This window comes from Lycium ferocissimum, chromosome 3 (assembly GCF_029784015.1).
Source record: "Lycium ferocissimum isolate CSIRO_LF1 chromosome 3, AGI_CSIRO_Lferr_CH_V1, whole genome shotgun sequence".
In the NCBI taxonomy this organism is placed as follows: domain Eukaryota; kingdom Viridiplantae; phylum Streptophyta; class Magnoliopsida; order Solanales; family Solanaceae; genus Lycium; species Lycium ferocissimum.
This window is the reverse complement of record NC_081344.1, coordinates 22,334,646-22,357,742: the sequence shown is the minus strand read 5'-3', so window position 1 is coordinate 22,357,742 and position 23,097 is coordinate 22,334,646. Positions and strand designations below refer to the sequence as shown.

At 37.5% G+C, this 23,097-nt stretch overlaps 2 protein-coding genes across 2 annotated transcripts in view; both read left to right on the top strand.

The window, feature by feature from the left end:
- Window positions 1-14,990, top strand: part of LOC132050045 (serine carboxypeptidase-like 18) — a 33,669-nt gene extending 18,679 nt beyond the window's left edge. Inside the window, exon 14 of the mRNA XM_059441063.1 lies at window positions 14,913-14,990. Within this exon, the coding sequence (XP_059297046.1) occupies window positions 14,913-14,930 (18 nt within the window). The 3' untranslated portion in view covers window positions 14,931-14,990. The remainder of the gene's footprint in view (window positions 1-14,912) is intronic.
- On the top strand, window positions 241-15,252 carry LOC132050044 (serine carboxypeptidase-like 13). Its single transcript, XM_059441058.1, has 14 exons — window positions 241-516; window positions 849-994; window positions 12,051-12,127; window positions 12,212-12,334; window positions 13,051-13,153; window positions 13,229-13,266; window positions 13,374-13,475; window positions 13,630-13,716; window positions 13,805-13,933; window positions 14,047-14,118; window positions 14,211-14,356; window positions 14,652-14,765; window positions 14,858-14,912; window positions 15,011-15,252. Exons 1-14 carry the CDS (start codon window positions 392-394, stop codon window positions 15,092-15,094), a joined length of 1,401 nt encoding a protein of 466 aa, XP_059297041.1. The 5' UTR covers window positions 241-391; the 3' UTR covers window positions 15,095-15,252.
- Window positions 15,253-23,097: the final 7,845 nt, after the last annotated feature.

Genomic DNA, 23,097 nt, shown 5'->3' with positions numbered 1-23,097 from the left:
TGAGAAACACATTAAAATATGCCGAAAGATTCTTACAATCGTAGAAATATGAAATCGCACACACATGTTGGGTCCAGACAGAGCACGGGCTTCACTTCTCCTAGTGTTTATTACTATATAAACTAACAATACATACCATAACGAAAAATTGTGGGAATAGAAGACAGTCCACAAATTCCAAGGTCACTTTTTGTCCACAAATTCTAAGGTCACTTTTAAAGTATCTCATAGAAAGGAGCGTCATATTAAAAAAATTGAGTAGGTAACAAACATCCAAACAAGCTGTGTCAGTGCCTACATTTTTCTTTCTTCTGGAATGGCTTGTCATCACTAGTCACCCCGTTTTTCTCGTTTTTTGAGTTCCAGTCCACCGAATTGTCTGGCATCTCCAATGTTACAGCTGATGGTGTTTCCAGTGCTGCTTCTACTTCTTCTTTCTCACGTTGTCTCATCTCACTTCATCGTTGACACTCTGCCTGGATTCAATGGCAAACTTCCATTTACACTCCAAACTGGGTAAGTAGTAGTAGTTTTCTCATATTTTAATTTGACTTAATGGTTAAAAGCACACCTGAACTATTAATTGTTCCATTTTTCTACCTAACAAACGAATTTTGATTAGACCAACTATCAACTGATCTCTTTTCCTACCTGAAATATCACTATTTACTTAATTAGTTATATTTTAATATGGTGATAGTTCAGGTAACAACTGATAATTGAGGTATAAAATTCAGAAAAATGTGATAGTTCTAAGTGTGTTATTGACCATTATCTTTATTTTCTTAGAACCCCTACTCCCCTATATATTACACACACTCTAAACTGGTAATTGGTATGTTTAACAGTTACATTGGAATTGGAGAAGAGGAAAAAGTGCAGTTATTTTACTTATTTGTAGAATCTGAAAGAGACCCACAAAATGATCCTCTTATGCTTTGGTTCACTGGAGGTCCAGGTTGCTCCGGTCTCTCTTCCTTCGTATATGAGATCGGTATGTTAATTTTCCCCTCATTCTTTCGTACTCCCTGATTCCAATTTATGTGATAATTTTCGCTTTTCGATAGTTAATTTGATTGAATTTTGTAGTTAAATTGGAAAGATTAAAATTTATATATTTATAACTACATGAAAAGTAGTACTACTATTCATTACAACCTTTCTTATATAAATTTGGTGAAAACATACACCTTAAAGTGTTGGTCAAAATTAATATAATTTGAATCTCGGGAAGCGAAAAGTGTAACGAAAATTGGGATAGAGGGAGTATTACCTTTAATTTGCCATCAATTTGGTCGATAAGAAGTCCTGCCGCTTTTTCGAATTTAACTTTTGTACTGGAGAAAATATTTACACTATTAGGGCGTTAGGTACGCAATTACTGCTAACCAGTTAAATGAACTTTGCATTGATAATCAGTTGAATCTTCTTTTTTAACCATAAAACAGATTCCCTTTATTAACAGTCAAATGGTGTTATCAATTACTCCATTATAACCCATTTCTCTATGCTGCCAAACAATCTTTTTTTTAAAAAAACAATTCCATCTTTCAACAGTGTTAATCTGATACCAAATTGTTGGTATCGAAGACAGATTTGCAGAAATAAGGGAGAGGTAGTAGAAGTTTGAGAGAATTCAGAAGAGGGAAAAGGAGATTTGATTCAATATCATGCCAAAAGTGTGACTACATCAGTGCCAATTTCTATTTATACTAATCAACAACAACAACATACCCAGTAGAATCCCACAATGTGGGGTCTGGGGAGGGTAGAGTGTACGTAGACCTTATCCCCACCTTGAAAGGTAGGGAGACTGTTTCCGAAAGACTCTCGGCTCAAGAGAGAACAAGACAAAAAGGTCAGATAAGGACAAATATATCGAAACAATATGAAAACGAGAAATAACAAAAGTGAGAAAGTCATGATAAAACAGTCTGGAAAGAAAGGAGCAGTAGCTACCATAGATAAACCAACAAATATAAGCAGAAATCAAATGACAATAAACGAATGAGCAAAACTACAACTACTAGGACGAAAGAATAAGCGAGACTACCTCCTAGTCTTCTATCCTAATCTGAGTCCTCCACAACCTCCTATCTAAGATCATGACCTCGGTAAGTTGAAATTGCGCCATGTCCTGTCTAATCACCTCTCCCCAATACTTCTTTGGCCTACCTCTACCTCTCCTGAAACCGTCCATAGCCAACCTCTCACACCTCCGCACTGGGGCATCTGTGTGTTTCCTCTTCATATGTCCAAACCGTCTCAGCCTCGCTTCTCGCATCTTGTCCTCCACTGATGCCACTCCCACCTTGTCTCAGATATCTTCATTCCTAATCCTATCCCTCCTAGTGTGCCCACACATCCACCACATCTATTTATACTAATCGAATGGAAAATAAAATGAAATGCAACAGTTGGAAATGAAAATGCTGAATTTCAAATGCCAACTAATTGTAACCAACTTTCCCCCCAAAATGGAATGAGCCCAATTTGTGTGTGATCAGTCCAATCATCAATGACATGGCTTCCAGTGGGTCCTAACTCGCAATATGGGTACCAACACCCCCTTGTGGAGCAACCTCAAGGGTGAAAGAGGGAAACCGAATCTTCAATGTTGAGGCCAACTCCCAAGTAGCATAAGAAGCATCTAGGATAGTCCATTTGATCAGACATTGAGCCACAACTTTATTACCTCTCTTGATCAAGCGATGATCAAGGACCATTTTAGGAGCTGGACAATGAGCACCGGAAAGGTCAAGCACCGGAGGATTAATGATTTCAATGGGGATGTCATAGCAAGCTTTGAGCTGAAAAGTATGGAAGGTCGGGTGGATGACTGGATGAGGACTTCAGGAGGTAAGGCAAGCTTATAAGCAACAACTCCAAATTCCAATCCTCTCAACAATAGGATAGGGACCAAAATATCTAGAGGTCAGGTTGTGATATGGAAAAACGGACAAGGATTATTGTCTATAAGGTTGCAACTTCACAAAAACCCAATCACCAAACTAGAATTCTCTATCAGTCTTATGAGCATTAGCATGTGATTGCATCCTTTATTGTGCTCTTCCCAAATGAAACTTGGCTAGCTGAAGCTTGAAATCCCTCAATAACATAATATCCTCAATGGCATCAGTGGTAGAATCACCAGGCAGGTATGGAAAATGAAATGAACATAGCTGGCCAATGATTGGTGATTCAATAGTAGGAGTAACCAGCTACAACATGAACAACTGAACCTCTTCGCTATATAGTTTGTTTTACAATCCTGGGACTTGCCAGTTTGCATTCCTTTGACACTCTTTGTAATATGGCCTTCATTTTGATATAGGCATAAGCCTATTAGCAATGAACTTGGGCAGCAAGTTTTAATATGTGTGGTGGATACATTTGTTCATGACATTACCCATGGCATCACAAACTTGGAGACCAAGTACTTCTTGCTATAAATAGAAGAGCTTCCCATAGTTGAAGACACACCACAAACAATTTGAAGAGCTTCTCTTTCTCTTTGCCTTCTTCTCTTCTTTTAGAGTATTATTATAAGAGAGTTGTGTATTGAGAAATACTTGTGTGAACCCTTCTTTGGAGTGATCTTGTGAGGTTATTCTCTTGGGATACTTTTTGGGCTAATTAGAGTATTTACTCTAATTTTGTACTCTCTATTGTACTCTTGTTGATATAGTGAAATTGCTCCTCTCAGCTTGTGGACGTAGGTCACACTGACCGAACCATGTTAATTTTGTGCTTCACTTATTTTCTTTGCTTGTCGTTGTTATCAACTTACTATTATCTTTGTTATTGTCATTATAACATTGTTTGGCTAAATTCCGCATTACTCGGGTTCTCGATCCTAACAAATTGGTTTCAGAGGCGGATCTAACCGAGTTAATTTCAGTAGCCAAAGATGACTGTAACAACGACTTATGTTGAGAAATTTGACTGAAGTGCAAGCTTCGGGATGTGGCAATTGAAGATGGAAGCTAGCCTAATTCAGGACGACTTGGCTATGGCATTGGAAGGAAAAGAAAAGAGGCCAGAAGGTATGACGGACCCTGAGTTTGCCGTCATAGACAAAAAGGCAAAATCAGGTATCATTTTAAATCTCTCAAATGAGGTTTTATGTGAAGTATCTGCAGAAACCACATCGAAAGGCATGTGGGAAAAATTAAAAACCCTGTATATGAAGAGGACGGTGGAAAATAGACTTTACCTGAAGCAAAAACTTTACACATTTCGTATGGTTGAAGGTATCTCACATCTTGATGCATTTGATTCCATTCTTATGGATTTGAGCAATATTGATGCTGAAGTTAAAGATGAGGATCAAGCCGTATTATTGCTTATTTCCCTTCCCCAGTCATTTAAACATATAAGAGATACTATGCTTTATGGAAAGGATAATATCTCTTATAGAGATATCAAATCTATCTTAAAATCAAAAGCACAGATAGATAGAGATATTACTGGGGAAGCTAGTATACCTCTTAGGGAAGGCTTGTTTGTAAGAGGTAGATCTGATAAGAAAGAATCAAGTAGTGAGAGGTCTAAATCAAGGTCAAAGTCTACAGAAATGTTGTGTGCAAATATTGTCATAAGAAAGGTCATATTATTTCCGAATGCTATAAGTTGAAAAATAAAGAAAAGCATAAGGAAAAGAAAAATGAGCACCAAAATACTAACAACTCTTTGAAGCAAGTGTAGGCTTAGAGATGAGACCGAGGGAACAATATTTTTAGCTATTAACAATAGCTTTAAATCTAATGATGAATGGATTTTAGATTGGGGTTGCTTTTATCATATGTGTCCCAATAGGGATTTGTTTACCACATACGAATTTGTTGGAGGTGGAGTTGTCTTGATGGGCAACAATGCTCCATGCAAAGTTATTGTAAAGGTACAATCCGAATCAGAATGCATGATGGTGTGGTGAGAACTCTCAGCGATGTTAGATATGTTCCTGACTTAAAGAAAAATCTCATCTCATTGGGCATTCTAGAATCTCTTGGGTGCAAATACACAGGTGAAGGTGGAGTTCTGAAAATCTCTCTAGGTGCTCTGGTGATAAGCACGCAGATATGGTACGTTGTACACTTTATTGGAATCCGCCCGATACGAGTCTTTTGCAGCTTCCACATCAAATCAACTTTGATTCGGACATCCAAATTGTGGCATATGCGATTGGGGCATATGAGTGAGAAAGGTCTTTCCATTCTCAGCAAAAGAGGTCTCCTATGTGGACAAGTATCGGAAATATGGAGTACTGTGAACACTGTGTGTTCGGGAAGCAGAAAAGTGTCAGCTTCAAATCTCCAGCAATTCATTGAACAAAAGATACTTTGGATTACATTCATTCAGATCTTTGGGGTACTTCTCGTACCCCGTCAAAAGGTGGCGCCAGGAATTAACCAAATAGATTGCTAAACCAATAACTTTTTTTTTCCGGTTCAGTTTATCGGTTAAACCGGTTTTTGCACACTACTAAATTCAGGGTCTACTTTGATGACACTTAGAACTTTGAATTTCTCGGGTACAGAATGTAGCAACTTTGAATAATATATACCAAAAAAAAAAAGGAAAAAAAGAATTGCAATAAATTTCCTAAGGTTTTTTTTACTTTTAAAAGTATCCTACATTCATTTTTAGTTATCAGTTTTTACATTTTTTTTTTGAGTACCAATTATTTTCTTTTAAACTTGTACGGAGTTTAACTGATTTTGTAAGAAAAAATTGAAAAGATAAATAATAAAATGGAAGAATATCTTAAAAAAATTGATCTATGTATAATAGAATTGATTTTAAAATTGATGAAAAGAAAATGAGAAAAAAGAGGAAAGAGGAGAGAGGAGAGAGAAATGACAAAAAACGTGGAAGAAGAAAGGAAAAGAAGGAAGAGCATAAAGTGGTGGGGCCAAAATATAATTATAATAAAATACTCCCTCACATACCATGTCATATTTTTGCCTCACCCATTATAAAATTTTTCGATTTAGCCAAGCGGCTGATTGCAATGAATGAAGAAGTTGAATCTCTCCACAAGAATGGTACTTGATCTCTTGTAAAGCTACCATCAAGAAAAAGAATTGTTGGTTGCAAATGGGTCTTTAAGAAAAAGGATGGCATTCCAGGGGTTGAAGATGCACGATATAAGGCATGATTAGTAGCAAAGGGCTATAATCAGGTACAAGGAGTTGATTTTAATGATATTTTCTCACCTATTGTTAAACATAGCTCCATTCGTGCTTTGGAGTTAGAACATCTTGATGTTAAGACAGCTTTCTTACATGGCAAACTTGAGGAACAAATATACATGCATCAACCTGAAGGTTTTGAGATTGAAGGAAAAGAAGATCGTGTTTGCTTGTTGAAGAAATCCTTGTATGGATTAAAGCAGTCTCCAAGACAATGGTACAAGAGGTTTGATTCCTTTATGTTGGATCATGGTTATTCGATGAGCATGTATGATAGCTATGTTTACTTTCGGAAGCTAAATGATGGTTCATTTATTTACTTATTGTTATATGTTGACGACATGCTTATTGCTGCTAAGGATTTGACAGAAATTCACAATTTGAAACGTTAGCTGAAAAGTGAATTTGAAATGAAAGATTTGGGAGCAAACTTAAGAAAATCCTTGGCATGGAGATCAAAAGAGATCGAGGAGCCTACGTGCTATTCCCCGACCCGAAGTACTTGGAGAGGTTTGGCATGAAAGATGCTAAACCGGTGAGTACTCCTCTTCTTCGCTCATTTTAAGTTATCATTGCTCAATCACCGCAGTCAGAGGAGGAAGAGAGGTATATGGCACAAGTACCATATTCTAGTGTAGTCGGCAGTATTATGTATGCAATGGTGTGACACATCCAGACATTTCACAAGCCATAAGTGTGGTAAGCCGGTATATGTCTTGCTCAGGTAAATCACATTGGCAGGCTGTGAAATGGATTCTCAGATACTTTTTTAAACGCATGTTTGGAGTTTGGGAGAAATACTAACTGTTTGGTTGGTTTTGTAGACTCAGATTATACGGGTGATCTTGATAAACAGGGGCAGTTCTATGTACTTTTTCGTGGTGCTCCAGCTCCCGTTAAATCCGACGTAGATTAGGTATAGTTATCTAAGAAATATATGAAACTTGGGGTGTAAATGTTAAAAAAGCACCCTGGAAACCAATAAGACAGCTGGGTGCTTTGGTTTCTAGGTGGAACTTAAAGGCTTGGGTGGAAGGGGACCTGTGTTCGGGCCTGTTGGTCAGCATTTCATTTTTGATAATAACAATATTAAATGTAGTTATCTTTTAGTTGCACCCACGACCCTTAAATTCTGGGTCCGCCACGGTTGATAAAAGAAGATCACTAACAGGCTATCTATTTTGCATTGGTGGTTGCGCTATTAGTTGGAAAGCTACATTACAAAATGTAGTAGCTTTATCTACTACGAGCGAATATATGGCAGATGATCGAGGCGATCAAAGAAGCCTTATGGTTGAAGGTCTATTTGGTGAACTCGGCTTATACCAAGTGGTATTACTATTTTCCGTGATAGTCAAAATGCCATTCAACTTGACTAAAGATCGATGATCATGAGAGGACAAAGCATATAGATATCAAGTATCACTTCATCCGGAAACTATTCTTGGCGGAAGGTCTCTGTCGTAAAGTCAACGCCAGAGACAATCCTGCCGACACGTTTACAAAGCCTCTTCCAGTTGGCAATTTCAAGCTCTAGTTGAACTTGATCGCCTTTTATGAAGGAAGATTTAGCCCATATGGGCTTTAGCGGAGATGGTGGAGCAAAATTACTATATCACTCAAAACTAGGCCAAGGTGGAGATTTGTAATATGGCCTTCATTTTGATATAGGCATAAGCCTATTAGCAATTAACTTGGGCACCAAGTTTTAATATGTGTGGTGGATACATTTATTCATGACATTAACCATGGCATCACAAACTTGGAGACCAAGTACTTCTTGCTATAAATAGAAGAGCTTCCCATAGTTGAAAACACACCAAAAACAATTTGAAGAGCTTCTCTTTCTCTTTGTCTTCTTCTCTTCTTTTAGAGTATTATTGTAAGAGATTTGTGTATTGGGAAACACTTGTGTGAACCCTTCTTTGGAGTGATCTTGTAAGGTTATTCTCATGGGATACTTTTTGGGGTAATTAGAGTATTTACTCTTTGTACTCTCTATTGTACTCTTGTTGATCTAGTGAAATTACTCCTCTCCGCTTGTGGACGTAGGTCACACTGACCGAACCACGTTAAATTTGTGCCTCACTTATTTCTTTGCTTGCCGTTGTTATCAACTTACGATTGTCTTTGTTATTGTCATTATAACATTGTTTGGCTAAATTCTGCATTACTCGGATTCTCGATCCTAACACTCTTTGTAGTACATGTTGTTTGCCTTGGTGATTATAGGTCATAGTCAGCTCTGTAAAGTCCAAAGTAACTGGACCTAATGTTTTCATCTACAATGCTCCCAACACCAAGTCATACTTACCCACTGGGAACACAATCAAATCAGAACTGTAAGTAGTACCTTGCAACATCCATTCAAAGTTCTTCACTAACAAGAAGTGGCTTCTAAAAAGTTGTTGCCCAAACTCACATAGCCCATCTGTGTAGGCACAACTGAGCATCCAGCTTCTTCACTAACTCAACATCAATGAAATTGTGAGTACTTTCACCATCTAGCAGGATCTGGATTGGTATTTTGTTGATATACCCCTTGACATGAATAGCTTGGGCTCCTTGTATTCCAGTCAAGGCACAAACAGATATCATAGGAGTTCCCCCCTCAACCATTCGCAGTGGAATTTGGATCAATGACGAAATTTTGCTTGATAGATGAGCTACTTCTTCCACTTCAAGGACCCTCTAGTTCCATAATGAAGGAGCTGATTGGGAAACCTACACTTGTGACCAGGAGTGTACTTCTCCTCACAGAAAGAGCACAAGCCCTGAGCTCTCTAGCTTGCATCTCAGCTGGAGATATGGTTCTTCTAGGCCTCGCATTAGCTGGTGCAGTAGGAACAGTTAAGTCTAGCCTTGCACCTTGACCATAGGAATTAACATTTGGCTTCATGTTAGAGTTATCAGCAGTGTTTCTCTTGACAAGAGTAGGATGCAGCCTAGATGATCTCTGAGATCTAGCATTACCCATTAAAGTAGCCTCAGCTAACCTGGCCCATTACCCATTTGTCCTAGTCAAAGTAGGAGGTTCATGCATCATAACCATGTCACCAGCTCGTCCTTCAATCCACCCAAAAAAAAAAAAAAAAAAGGATCGGCTTGCTTATCGGTAAGATTACATTGAGCTTGCAACCTGTCGAAGGCAAATTGAAATTCCCTGACAGTTCCTGTTTGCCTCAACTGCTTCAGCTCAAGCATGGGATCAGCAAATTCATCCCCAAAAGTTTTAGTTAATGCACCCAAATCCTCTTCCCAACTAGGTAGTGTAAGTGAAATCTTGCACCATAGGTATGACTGGTGCCAAGCTAGAGCCTCATCTTCTAGGTTCATAGCTACCAGTTTCACCCTATGGTTTAGAAGTGTTTCATCCACAGAAAAATACTGCTCAATTCTATACAGCCATGTATTCAAATTTTCACCATTAAATCGAGGAAATACTAGATTGTGGTTTTGAGGATTCACAACATAAAAAGGATTGGGACCTAAAACTCCCTGCTTTTGTGGGCTGTCTTGTTTCTTTGGTATTGGAAGCAGCTAAATCGTCCTTATTCTTCTGATGCAATTGTATGCCCTCCAATGAATCCTAGATCGCATTCACCATGCGAAGAAGCCTGATTGTCGACGATCCATATCAGCTCGCATTTCTTGGTGTCTCTCATCCATCAGTATGCGCAGATCCAATTGTTCAGCAGCAAGGTCTTCATACTGCTCTTGCCAATTCACAGTTGGATTTCAAGTGGTTGTTTCAATAGCTTTACGAGGAGGCATGGTGGGATTCGTAACTGAGCTCTGATACCAATTGATACCAAATTGTTGGTATTGAAGACAGATTTGCAGAAATAAGGGAAAGGTAGAAGAAGATTTGAGAGAATTGAGAGAGAATTCAGAAAAGGAAAAGGAGATTTGATTCAATATCATGCCAAAAGTGTAACTTAGAGGTGTGCAAAAACCGATTTAACCGACAAACCGAACCAATAAAAACGCTATTGGTTTATCGATATCGGGTTATTGGGTTAACGGTTTATAAATGGTTTTGTAAATTTTTTTATTGGGTTATCGGTTTGGTTTTAAAGATTTAGTTAATGGTTAAACCGTTAATCCAATAAGCTTATATTATACTCCCTCCGGATAAAAAAAGTGTCCACTTAACCTTTTTTTCTTGGGTCAAAAAGAGTGTTCACTTATCAAATTAAGAAAGAATTAACCTTGTTTTTTCAGATTTTTCCCTATTAAGTGTTATATGATCAAATCCCAATGCCTATTTAATTAGGGGTAGTTTAGTCAAATTATCTATTTTTGTCTTGGAGTTAGTATTTTCTTAAGGGATGTGCAAATGACTAAGTGGACACTTTTTTTTATACGGAGGGAGTCATTATCTTTTTATCCCTAATTATATATTAGTGGCTTTAAATTTTAATTTTTAAATACAAACCTTTTGGATCTTTGAAGTTGTTGTCTTAGTGGTGCTGTTGATTACTGCTTTCTTTTGCATTTTATAGTTTTTGTTTCGCCTTTTATAGTTTTTGTCTTGTTGCTGGTGTTTTCTTTCTGAAGAAGTTGGAGTTGGCCTTGTTTATGAACAAATGAACTGGAACTGGCCTTATTTTGTTTTTGAAAGATTGCTAAAGTGCATTTTATAGTTTTGTCTTGTAATTTGTGTAGACTTTATGCATGAAGGCAAATGAAAACAAGAGAGAGCAAAAAAAATTAGCAGAGCATTTTCTTATTGGTTAAACCGAAAATCAAACCGTTAAGGACCAAAAACCGATAAATCGAAAATCGATAATGAATATCTTATCGGTTTGGTTTTGGTTTAGCATATATAGAAATCGAAAACCGATAAACCGAATCAGTAAGTCACAAAAACTGAACCTAACCAACCAATAAGCACCCCTAGTGTGACTACGTTGGTGCCAATTACTATTTATGCTAATCGAATGGAAAATAAAATGAAGTGCAACAATTGGAAATGAAAATCTTTGAGTTTCAAATGCCAACTAATTGTAACCAACTATCCCGCCAAAATGGAATGAGCCCAATTCATGTGTGATTAATCCAGTCATCAATGACATGGCTTCCAGTGGATCCTAACTCGCAAAAGGTGTATCATTGTCATTATAACCTTTTATGAATTAACATGGCTCCGTGTTTATGAAAAGGTCAGTTATGAAGAGTAACTGAAAAGAAATTCTGATACATTGTAGATTTTAAAAATGTGGTACCATAAGTTCTGATGGCTCTTCAAAAAAGTTACTGCAGTGTTTCTTGAGGAGGTCAGGTTCTTCCCGGTGAATACTAACTACTGCATCTTATTATTGTTGGAGGTGAATTTTGTCTTAAACTTCTAATTTCTTTTTATAAATTAGTGAAGTTGACACTCAGTAACTGGCAAAGGCATAATTCAGGATGGTTTTAATTTTGAAGTTCGGAGATGGAAATGAAACCATTAAAGCAAAGTTGTCACTAAATTGGGACAAAGAAATAACAAAAGCTAGTTAAGGTTGGATAAGGTGTCATAAATAATGTTTTCCATATATCAATAGATGTACACAATGTTTTACAATGTGTAAGCAATAAGAATGATGGCTAAAAGAATATCAATAATCAATTTCGGGTCAATGAGATGCTTTTGGTTTTGTTAGCTCAAGAGTTGGATAGTCCAAAAAGTTGTTTGGTGAATTTGCAATGCTGAATCCTTTTCATCAAGCTTTAGTATTCTGTTAACAAAAACCATTCATTAGTCTAAGAGGAAAAACAAGGATGTTCTGAAGAAGTGTACGCTTGTTGGTTTGGATTATTGTGTCTCAAAAGTTAATAAGTTGTAGAAATGATGCTTTATGCTTCTTTCAGGTCCTTTAATCTTTGATTATGCAAATTCTAGTGGAAATTTTCCGAAATTGCGGTTGAACTCACATTCTTGGACCAAGGTTTTGTAAGCTTACCCTTTTAGCATTTGCTTATATTTTCATTGTTGCTCGTTTATATAAGCAGTGTCTGGTTTTAATTACTAGGTGGCCAACATAATATTTATAGATCAACCTGCTGGGACAGGGTACTCATATGCAAAGACATCAGAAGCTTACAACTGCAATGATACCCTGTCTGTAACTCAAACTTATGAGTTCCTTAGAAAGGTGAGAGAAATCTGTTCTGAGCAAATTCATTGAGATTATTATGTGTAGCTGAAATTGCATCTTGTGATCTCAATCAATATGGCTAATCTACCCTTTTTTCAATATTTCAAACTGTAGCTAGCAAGACAAATGTGTCTATGTTAATAAAGGCTTATGTTAGTTCTTCGGGAAAAAACACAAAATGTGATCTTCAGTTAGCCTGGACTGTGGCCAATAAAAACACTCTTTCTAGCTCATTTGTTACAGCTTGGGAACACAGTTACTCACGCCAAGTGTGGAACATAATATCTTTCTGTTGCCTGGCACAGTAAAAGAGGAAGATGTTGCTCTTATATGATAGGTGGAGAATCAATATTTATCCTTCTTCCTCCTAAATATTGTTTACATATGATTAATTTCTATAGATGTTTTAAGACTAAATTTCAAAATTCCATGGTCAGCTAGGTTATTTCAGGAAATATTGATTCTTTATAGTGGGATTTGTTATCTCTTCGTATTGTAAATCTTGAAAAAAGAAGCTTTACGATGTGAGACGTGATTAAAAAAGTGACAAGACCCTGGCCTGTTTGAATCTTTTTCTCCAACAACATTTATTTAACTCACTTATCATGTCTCAATGTCGATCAGAACTCATTTGATCACATGCATAAGGTAACATCTAAACCATGAAACTTCCATAAGCAAATTCATGAGACTATGAAATTGTTATGTTGTAGTGGCTTATGGATCATCCCGAGTATCTCAAGAATCCACTATATGTTAGTGGTGATTCCTACTCAGGCATTTTTGTCGCACTGCTTACTCGCAAAATATATGATGGTATGGTATCTTGTACCTGAGTTCAGGATCAGTCTTTTTGTTATCTCATTTTGTGACTTTTTTCTATCTCTCAAGGTATTGAAGTTGGTGACGAGCCTCGAGTGAATATCAAAGTATGAACTCCAATGCATTCAGTTGCACACCCTTCTTGCTATTCTCATTAGTGATACTTCTCATTTTAAGTTCTGTTGTCGAATATGAGGTTTTGGTTTGAATGTAGGGATATATACAAGGCAATGCTCTAACAGATCATCACATCGATATGAATGGTAGAGTCAAATATGCTAATCATATGGGACTTATTTCAGATAAAATCTATCAGGTATCTAATATCTTATGCTTTGTACTCTACATTCATGAAACTAACCTACTAGATAATAACGGTCTAGGAATGAAAAATCAACAACCCCCCCCCCCCCCAAACCACTAGAAATTACTTACAATTTGCAATTAATTTTCCTTATGTTATTGTGTAGTCCACTAAAGCAAATTGCAATGGGAATTACACTGCCATTGATCCAAATAACGTATTATGTCAAAATGATCTTCAGAGAGTAGAAAAGGTAAGGGATCAAGTTCTGCACTTATAAAATTCTAAGATATCTTTGAAGTTCAATTAGACGTAAATAGTCTGTCATTGCATGTGTGTAGTGTCTCAAGAACATACGACGGGCGCATATTTTAGAACCTTGGTGTGACCTGCCATTTTTAGTGAGCATTCTCCAAGAAACTCCTACAAATGGCCAGTCAATATTTCCGATTGCAGGACCATGGTGTCGAGTAAGTCTATTTCTTCCACCTAACGAGGCCTCCATAGCATCATGTATTGTGTTAATTCTGTTGGTATATTATACAAGAATTTGCAGAGTTTAACTTTTAAACCCAAAAACCAGGAAAAAAATTACATATACTTATATGTTTGGGCAAATGATAAAGCTGTCCAGAAAGCACTAAATGTTCGTGAGGTATGCAAATATAGTTTTTTATTCCTACGGTCAATATCCAATGCTCCCCCCCCCCCCCAAAGATATTGAATATGGTCATGGAAAAAAACTAGGGAACAACATTGGAGTGGGTGAGATGCAACGAAAGCATGCATTATAGAGGTAAGGAGAGAACTCAGTCATATGTGTATGATGTCCAAAGTGTCATTGATGATCATCGGCATCTCACCAGCAAATCCTGTCGAGCTCTAATTTATAGGTATTACTCCAAATAGTTTCTTTTTCTTCATGTTACGTCGTTCTTCTAAGTAACCTTAGTATATTAGTCGCTAATCTTAGAAAGATTTTCCCTCATGTTTTACTAATCACTAGATAAGGGGAAAAAACAATAAGACAAAGAAAGAAGAGGTTCAGCTCAACTTGAATATTGAATGAAGTTACTCATTTTGTTAGCCTGGGTTCTGGCTTAAGAAAAATAAACTATATTTTAAGCCTAATTAATCATGGAAAAAGTTACCAGAAGAGACTGTTTGATAAATTTTTACTTTTGATAGTGGTGACCATGACATGGTTATTCCTCATTTGAGCACGGAAGAATGGATAGACACTTTGAAGCTGCCGATTGTAGATGATTGGGAGCCTTGGTTTGTTGACGGTCAAGTTGCAGGGTTGGTTCCTTTTTCTCTAATATGTTTTTTACTCCCCCGATCTTGAACATGTACCAGTAGTTCTTAATTGTTCTCATACTTTGTTTATGTAGATACAAGGTGAAGTATTCACAAAATGATTATGAGCTGACATATGCAACTGTTAAGGTAAGGACTACTCCCTAGAACTCTTAAACCAACAACATTACATATTAATCTTCCTTTCTTTTCTTTTATCTTTTGTTTTCATGGATTAATTTATTTAGGGTGCGGGTCATACAGCTCCTGAATACAAGCCGGAACAATGCCTACCCATGGTTGATAGGTGGTTTTCCGGTTACCCTCTTTAGTTTCACCCTTGCAAGACATTAATGTACTCATTTGTTTCTCTCGATATAAGTTGCTTCTTTGACATTTATAGCATCACCAGACATTAAGCCTGTGTATCTTGTAATCTTGATGTGGAAAATCTCATATTAAAAGTATATATGATTCGAGATCGCCGCTATTTATATGTGTTTGTAGTATGAGAAGTTGGAGAAAGGAAGTACTTGTTGAATTTATTCTTTTGGTTAAGAGTCAGACCTATGGCACTCATATTGAATATACTAATTTTTGGGTACACGCTTTCTTTGTGTATTCCAAATTAATGAGTATAATTTTTTCTAAAACTTACATAAAATATTAAACAATGTTTACTTGACGCGCATTTGTTAGTGTCTTTTCGAAAGTATTTCTAGAATTTAATTTTGAGTTAAATACATGTCATTTAAAAAAATAACCACATCTTAATCTTGGTAATTTTCAGGCCATACCAAAAGTATCACTACGCATTATGTGAAATGTTAGTCAAACCTAAATAAAATTGGGGAAATTTCAGAAATATAGAATTTGCTCACTTACATTGCAAAAAAAAAAGCCCAAAACTTATATTGCAAAGTTTTGGCCCAAAAACACTTTTATACAACGTTATACACTTATATACAAAAGACAAGTACATTATGTATATAGGTGTTTGAAGGTGTATAATGTGTAGGTATATACACTAAAAAATTTAATTGTACAGCATTATACAAGAAAATACACACTTATACATATTTATACACAATTATACAATATTGTATAAGTAGGTATAAACATAAATATGGACTGGTTTTGAATAAGACTTATACATATTTATACACCTATATACATAAGTATACAGGACAGATACATTATGTAGGTGTATAAAGATGTATAATAGTGTATAAGAGCTATGTATACACCCATATATAATATTATACACTATTATACACCCACTAACCCGCACCTACCGGTTTCTCCATCGCCGACCTCAACCAGCTCCGGCGACCCCCACCGCCGGTAATTTCATCTCCTCCACCAACGCTCCACCAACGGCTACTCCACCATCACCTCGATGAGCTTTTACGATAGATTTAGATCTGTTCGCGATAAATTTCGCTAGCAGAAAATAAATAACTGCAATCATAAAACAAATATGAGAAAAAAATCATTTTATTGATTATTTTGTGAGTACAACTCTGGATGTATCCCTTGATTCTAATATTCGTGTTGTTAGCCTTGATTCGAGGGCCAATGTAGCGTCTTTCTCGAATGAAGGATGAACTTCTGTTGATGTGTTGAATCTTGGAAGAACTTTGAGCAGCACTTTGGATTGTTCTTGAGGGAAGACGTCTCTCGAACTCTCCTTCTTGTTGAAGACCTTTGGAGAAGACTTATGTAGATGCCGTTGCTCTCATTTTTCTTCGAGTCAAGATGGTGTGCCACTTTCCAGATTTCAAGATGCTATATCACTTTTAAGATGTCTTCAAAAGGGGATATGTGACCCCTTTATATAAGTGTGAGCTAGAGCTTGGGGGTATTTTGGTCTCCAACAAATTCTAGGGGACCTTGGGCTAGAAAGATGTGTGTTGGGCTCGTCTTGTAGAGGCCTAACTTAATGGATTAACCCAGATGTAATTTGGATTTCATTCAAATCATGCAATTTTGACTTAAATAATTACTTCGACTTTATTAACCAAAATTTGACTTGGTCGACATGTCAATAACTTAGAATTTAATCCAAATTTTGTATGGATTAATTCAATTAAAATTTCGATGTCTACAGATGCCCCCTACTTCAAGACTTGTCGAGGTGTAGGCTTGCCGAAATTGTAGACGAGACTTGAAGTACCCGTGAAGACCATTTTTTTTTTTTTTTGTCTTCGACCAAACTTCCTTGATACTTGTTTTCGGTGACTTTTCTTGAGATGTGGCTCAAAAGTTAACGTTACTTGAATTTGAACAACCAAAAAGAGACAACTCTCTTCCGTCAATTTTGGGGAAAAATTTATTGCCTCAATTTTTTTGATCAATATTCAAATACCAAAGTTGTATTATAACTCCATATGGCAAAGAGATCCTTCCACATATGTTTCCATGTAGAGCCATAGTCATTCTATTGCAAACTTGGTAAGGAACTAATTTAATGCACATGAATTGAAGAAAATATTGCTCTTCCTTTCACTCTTTTTGAGTAATCTGATTTGATTTCATTTCCGTGTTGAACACCAATCAAGCATCTATTTTTTTCTTTTGTTTTCTTGAAGACATTAATCACTCCAAGCCAAATTTGGAGAAAATAGATTCTCATCCAACTTAATCTTGGTAAGCCCTCACTCAACCAACTAAGAAATTCTATTTAAGAAGATGCTTTGCATTAAGAATTCTCACATCTGCTTTAAGTTCTTGCTATCCCATTAGATGAAACCTTCTATTACTCTTTCAGCAAATCCTTTTTTTCAGAGCTTGTATTGAACTTTGGAGAAGATATGCACTTCTGGCCCATGATCTCACAGCTTCGCGCAATCTCACAGAAAACTTCATATTTTGATATTGGAGTGTCCAAATGATGAGCGGTTTGATTTTGTAGAAAGAAGATATCCAAGGCTACAACATATCCAAAATCAAAACAAAACTCCTTCTGAATCGACTAGAATAAATTTTCAAAGTTGGTGACACAATCTGGTACTTCGTCTTCAAACAACATTCATGGACGCTATTTTTTTTTTGTTTGTTTTTGTTTTCTTTCTTCTTTGTAGGTTTGCACGAGGTGTAAATAGTCTCGATATCAGACCAAGAAGATGCACGTGATGTCACCACCCTCTCTTGAAGCCATAAATAGAGCAACTGCCTTCAAAGTTCATCCATTGTTGATTGGCGCGGAACTACTTGGAGTGTTTATCTGTCCGATTTTGATGAAACTTGTTGCATCCCTCTTTCTAGCTCTGCTGAGAAACTTCTTGGTGCATCCTTCCTTTGTGGGTTTTCTACTTTGGCGAAGAACCACTTAATGTTTCATCCTTCCTTGTGGCCCTGCAACTTTGGCAAGACATCACTTGGCATCTTTGTTGTCACGTATTTGGACGGGCTTCATTCCTCTTGGGAACAAGACTTGGTGCGTCCACTTTTCCTGAGGAATCGGAGAGATCACTTAGAGTATCCACCTTTCTTGCGACGTTGATGGAGGAGACTACAGTAGCCTTTCAACCTTGGTGAGCAAGATTTTATCTAGACGGTGCATCTCATCTATGCGACTTGGCAAGAGAAGTGGATGTCATTTTGAGGAAGACGTACAAAGAGCATTTCATCCTTCCAAAGACTTGACAGAAGAATTTGTAAAGCGTTTCATCCTTCAAGATTTGATAGAGAAGTGTATGTCACAATGTTCGCCAACCCGCACTGAAGCACTATGGCATTGTCGTAGTGGTTTTTTTTATTTTGCAAGCTTGTGAAGGATCACAAATGGTCTAGATATCAGACCAAGAAGACGTCCATATGATCGGTGAAGAAACTTGGTGTGACCATCCTTCGAGCATTTTTGCAGAAACAACTTGGAGACTCGAATTTTCTTGCGATGTTCGTAGGACAATAACATGGTGACCCTCATCCTTGCAGCTTAGTGAGATTGACACTTGGAGTAGTTTTTTCCAACCTTGGCGAGAATGTTGATGGTGCATCTCCTTCTTCAGGTTGGTGAGAGAGACACTTAAAGTACCTCATTTTTTCATCTATGACGAGCAAGTACCTGAACTAAGTAGATATGCCCCCAGACAGAGTAAGTAAACTCATGATGCACCAAGATCTATCTACTACGAAGAAGTTGATGTAAGAAGATCGTCATGGAGAATCGCTCCATCCTCTAAAGTTGTAGAAGTTTGTCTTTAGATTCTCCAAGCGTGCGAAAAGCAGCAATGGAAACTTCATGCAAGCAACTTTTCTTTGGCTTCGCATTGAAGGGATGAGTTTTTTTTCTTTTTTACTCATGTGACTATACTTAGAAGAAAATTCTAAATTGCCTACGTACCTCGGTGAAGAGGATCAAGTCATTACGTAGTTCAGAAAGAGTATTTTATTTGAGTTTTGTTTTTGTATGCAGTTTATACTCGTGCATCATGGAGTGTTGAAACGTGCAGTTTAAGCTCGTGCGAAAAGGAGCGTTGCAACTTGCAGTTTAGTCTCGTGCGTTGAGGAGCATCGTGATGTGCAGTTTAAGCTCGCGCATCGAGGAGCATTTTGGGAAAGAACTCCAATAGTGTAACTGGATTTCGAACCTTTCATGATAAAGCATTGTTGCACCAACTCTTGATGTCGGACTTTATGCTTTTGCATGTTTGCAGCTGATTCCTAGTTGCTTTTGCCTTTGAGGTTTGTTGCTTTAATGCTTTTTGATGCTTATGTCTTTTGTGAGCAGCCAAAGTCCAAGTTTCACCATCCTTTTTGTGGGAGTGGATATCCACCTTGGACGTGTTTAAAGATTTCTTCAAAGCCGAAACTTCAATTGGTTCAGAGCTCCCAAATTATAGCACGACTTTTCTTTGTCCAATCTTCGGAGAAGCAACAAAATGCCTACATCTTCGAGTTTCGGACTCTTCTTGTTATGAAGATAAGCACTGGCATGATTTGCCTCGACTATATCTTCATCATCAATGATTATTTTTTACGTCCCTAACCAACGTCATATTCTTCTCTTTCAGGATGAAACATTTTTCAGTTGGATGACTGATGATGCGATGAAACTTGCAATACTTGGGATCATTAACTTCTTGGCCTCGTTAGGTCGCTTTGATGGAGGAAGTTCAATAACCTTCATGGTTAGCAACTTGTCAAGAATCAAAGGGGCATCAAAGTCTGGAAAAGGATAAACTTTGCTTCTATTTCCTTCAACGTTGGATGTCGCTTTTCTTTTAGAGGATCTTTGTCTTGTATCTTTTTCCTTTATTTTTTGTTTAGCAACAACTTTACGGATGTTGCTCCTACCATCATAGTATCTTCAGTTTGGTGCTTTGATAGTCGCTTGAATTCTTTTTCTTCATTCCTTGGAACGAAAACTGGGGAAGCCTTTCCATGAGTCGCAATGCTTAACTCCATATCGTGTGCTCGCGTTGCCAATTCCTCAAAAGTTCATGGCTTAAGTCCTTGCAGAATGTATGCAAGGCCCCATTGCATTTCTTGGATGCACATTTCAACAGCAGACATTTCTGATAGACGATCTTTGCAGTCCAAACTCAATGCTCGCCAGCGGTTAATGTAGTCCATTACTGGTTCATCCTTTCCTTGCCTGGTGGCTCTGTCAACTCTATCATGCTTACCGTTTGATGTGTGCTATAGAAGCAATTGAGGAACTCCTTTTCAAGTTATCTCCCAATTATCAATTGATTTTTTTATTTCGAGATCGGTGTACCAATCAAAGGCGTTTCCCTTCAACGAGCGAACAAACTGTTTGAGAAGAAGATCGCCATATGTACCAGCATTGCTATAAGTCTCCACAAAATGTGCGACGTGTTGTCTTGGGTTTCCTTTGCCGTCGAATTGTTGCAGCTTCGGTGGTTGATATCCAATCAGCATAGGTAGACAGTCGATTCGCTTGGTGTAAGGTTTAGAGTAGTACAATGAGCTTTGTGATGGTCCATCGTATCGAGCCCTGATGGTGTTTGTCATCATGTCTTGCAGTTGTTTGACAGACAACGTCACAACTAAATTAACTTGATTTGCACTTTGATAGTTGGGCATCTTGGTGGCAAATTCAACCTTTTTTTCTTGTGGTGTTGGGATGTGAGTTGACTCGCCAGTGATGTAGAGTTCCAACTTGTTCATCAATTAGGCTATTTGAAGATCTTTGTCCTGCACGGATTTTTTCAACGCCTCAATAGTTTGCATCATCGTGACGAGTTGTTCCTCTGCGTTGGTTGCATTGGTCATCATGGCACTTACCACGTTAGAAGTTGAAGAATCCACCAAGTCCTCGGACTCGTAGAAGTTAAAGCATGCTTGAGAAACTTCTCCAGACAACGAAAGTAAGGTTTTCCCCCCAAATCTTGCAGTTGCCATCGTCGGTTTGGCTTTGTTTAACGTCTCCAAGGAGATGAAACACTTCGCCAGCTTTGAACATGCTACGAGTCATTGGGCAAGCAACAACAATAACACTTGTGGATGAAACATCAAAGCTTTTCTCATAGGTCATCACAGTAGTAGATCTGGAAATTTGCAGATTTGATTTTAGAGATGAAGAGATGAAGGGCAGAGCTGGTCCCACTGGGCGTGCCAAAAATCTGTTCGCGATAAATTTTGCTAGCAGAAAATAAATAACTGCAATCATAAAACAAATATAAGAAAAAATCATTTTATTGATTATTTTGTGAGTACAACTCTGGATGTATCCCTTGATTCTAATCTCCGTGTTGTTTGCCTTGATTCGAGGGCCAATGTAGCGTTTTTCTCGAATGAAGGATGAACTTCTGTTGATGTGTTGAATCTTGGAAGAACTTTGAGCAGCACTTTGGATTGTTCTAGAGGGAAGACGTCTCTCAAACTCTCCTTCTTGTTGAAGACCTTTGGAGAAGACTTATGTAGATGTCGTTGCTCTCCTTTTGCTTCTAGTCAAGATGGTGAGCCACTTTCCAGATTTCAAGATGCTATATCACTTTTAAGATGTCTTCAAAAGGGGATATGTGACCCCTTTATATAGGTGTGAGCTAGGGCTTGGGGGTATTTTGGTCTCCAACAAATTCTAGGGGACCTTGGGCTAGAAAGATGTTAATTGAGCTCGTCTCTTGTAGAGGCCCAACTTAATGGATTAACCTAGATGTAATTTGGATTTCATTTAAATCATGTAATTTTGACTTAAATAATTAATCCGACTTTATTAGCCAAAATTTGACTTGGTCAACATGTCAATAACTTAGAATTTAATCCAAATTTTGTATGGATTAATTCAATTAAAATTTCGATGTCTACAAGATCTAGCAAAGATAGATCTAGATCTAGGTAATTTTTTGCCAGATCTAGCTCAGGCGGTCGGTGGTGAAAGAAGTTGACTTGCTGCACCGGCACAGCTAGGGGTAAGACGATGAATGACAGTGGCGAAGGTTGGGAAACGCAGCAGGGAGGGGTACGACGCTCAGGCGGTAGGAGAAAAAGTTTGGGTCATTTTTTGTAAGATTTAAAATAATATGGGTCAATTTTGGTAGCATTGTTACCCTAATTAACATAAGGTGTAATTATCTCAATAAAATTTAGGTTTTCATCTTCATTAAGTTGATGATAAACATAGAGAGCAAAAATTGCTGAAGTGCATCTTGCAATACTTAAATGCCACTCCTACTCATTGATTTTCCTTCCCATCTCAAGGCACACACTCCTTACATGGCTTCTGTGATTCTGACTAAGCGGGTGATGTTGATGATCATAAGTTTATGAAGGGTTTTGCTATATTTCACGACACCTTACTTAATAAGCTATGCTACTTCGGGTTTTGATGATTTGACAAACTCACTCGAAGAACCAATTATGTCGTTAGAGGGACCAGGTACTCGATCAGGTCCCCTGGGCGTCGTACAGTCAACTCGACAACTGTAAAGCTGCTGACACTGTAGCAGTGCAGCAGTACAACAGCAGAGTTGCTGAAGCTTAACCAATGGTCCAAGGTTTATGACTTCTCACTCTCACCTTGCCTCTCCTCTTATATACACAACATATCCTAAGGGAAAGATTATTCTTGCAACATCCCAACATTGTTCAGATCTTGACTGCTAGTCTCCACCTATCAAGGTGTGTTCAAGAACAAAGCTTCAACTAATCCAAGGACTTGTTCCCTACAACTGATGATGTGTTAAGTCCTAGGAGTGTTAAGTCTTTTGTTCCTTTGTTCTATAACTTGTAAACCTACTCTTCTCAAAAGGAAGCCGTGTGTAGGTAGCTAGAATTCTCAAAAGTTGTTTGTAGGTTGTTTACTTACTCAAGCTCTTGAGTGGTACACTTGTCTAGAGGTATTCAAGGTGTATTAGTCTGTTTG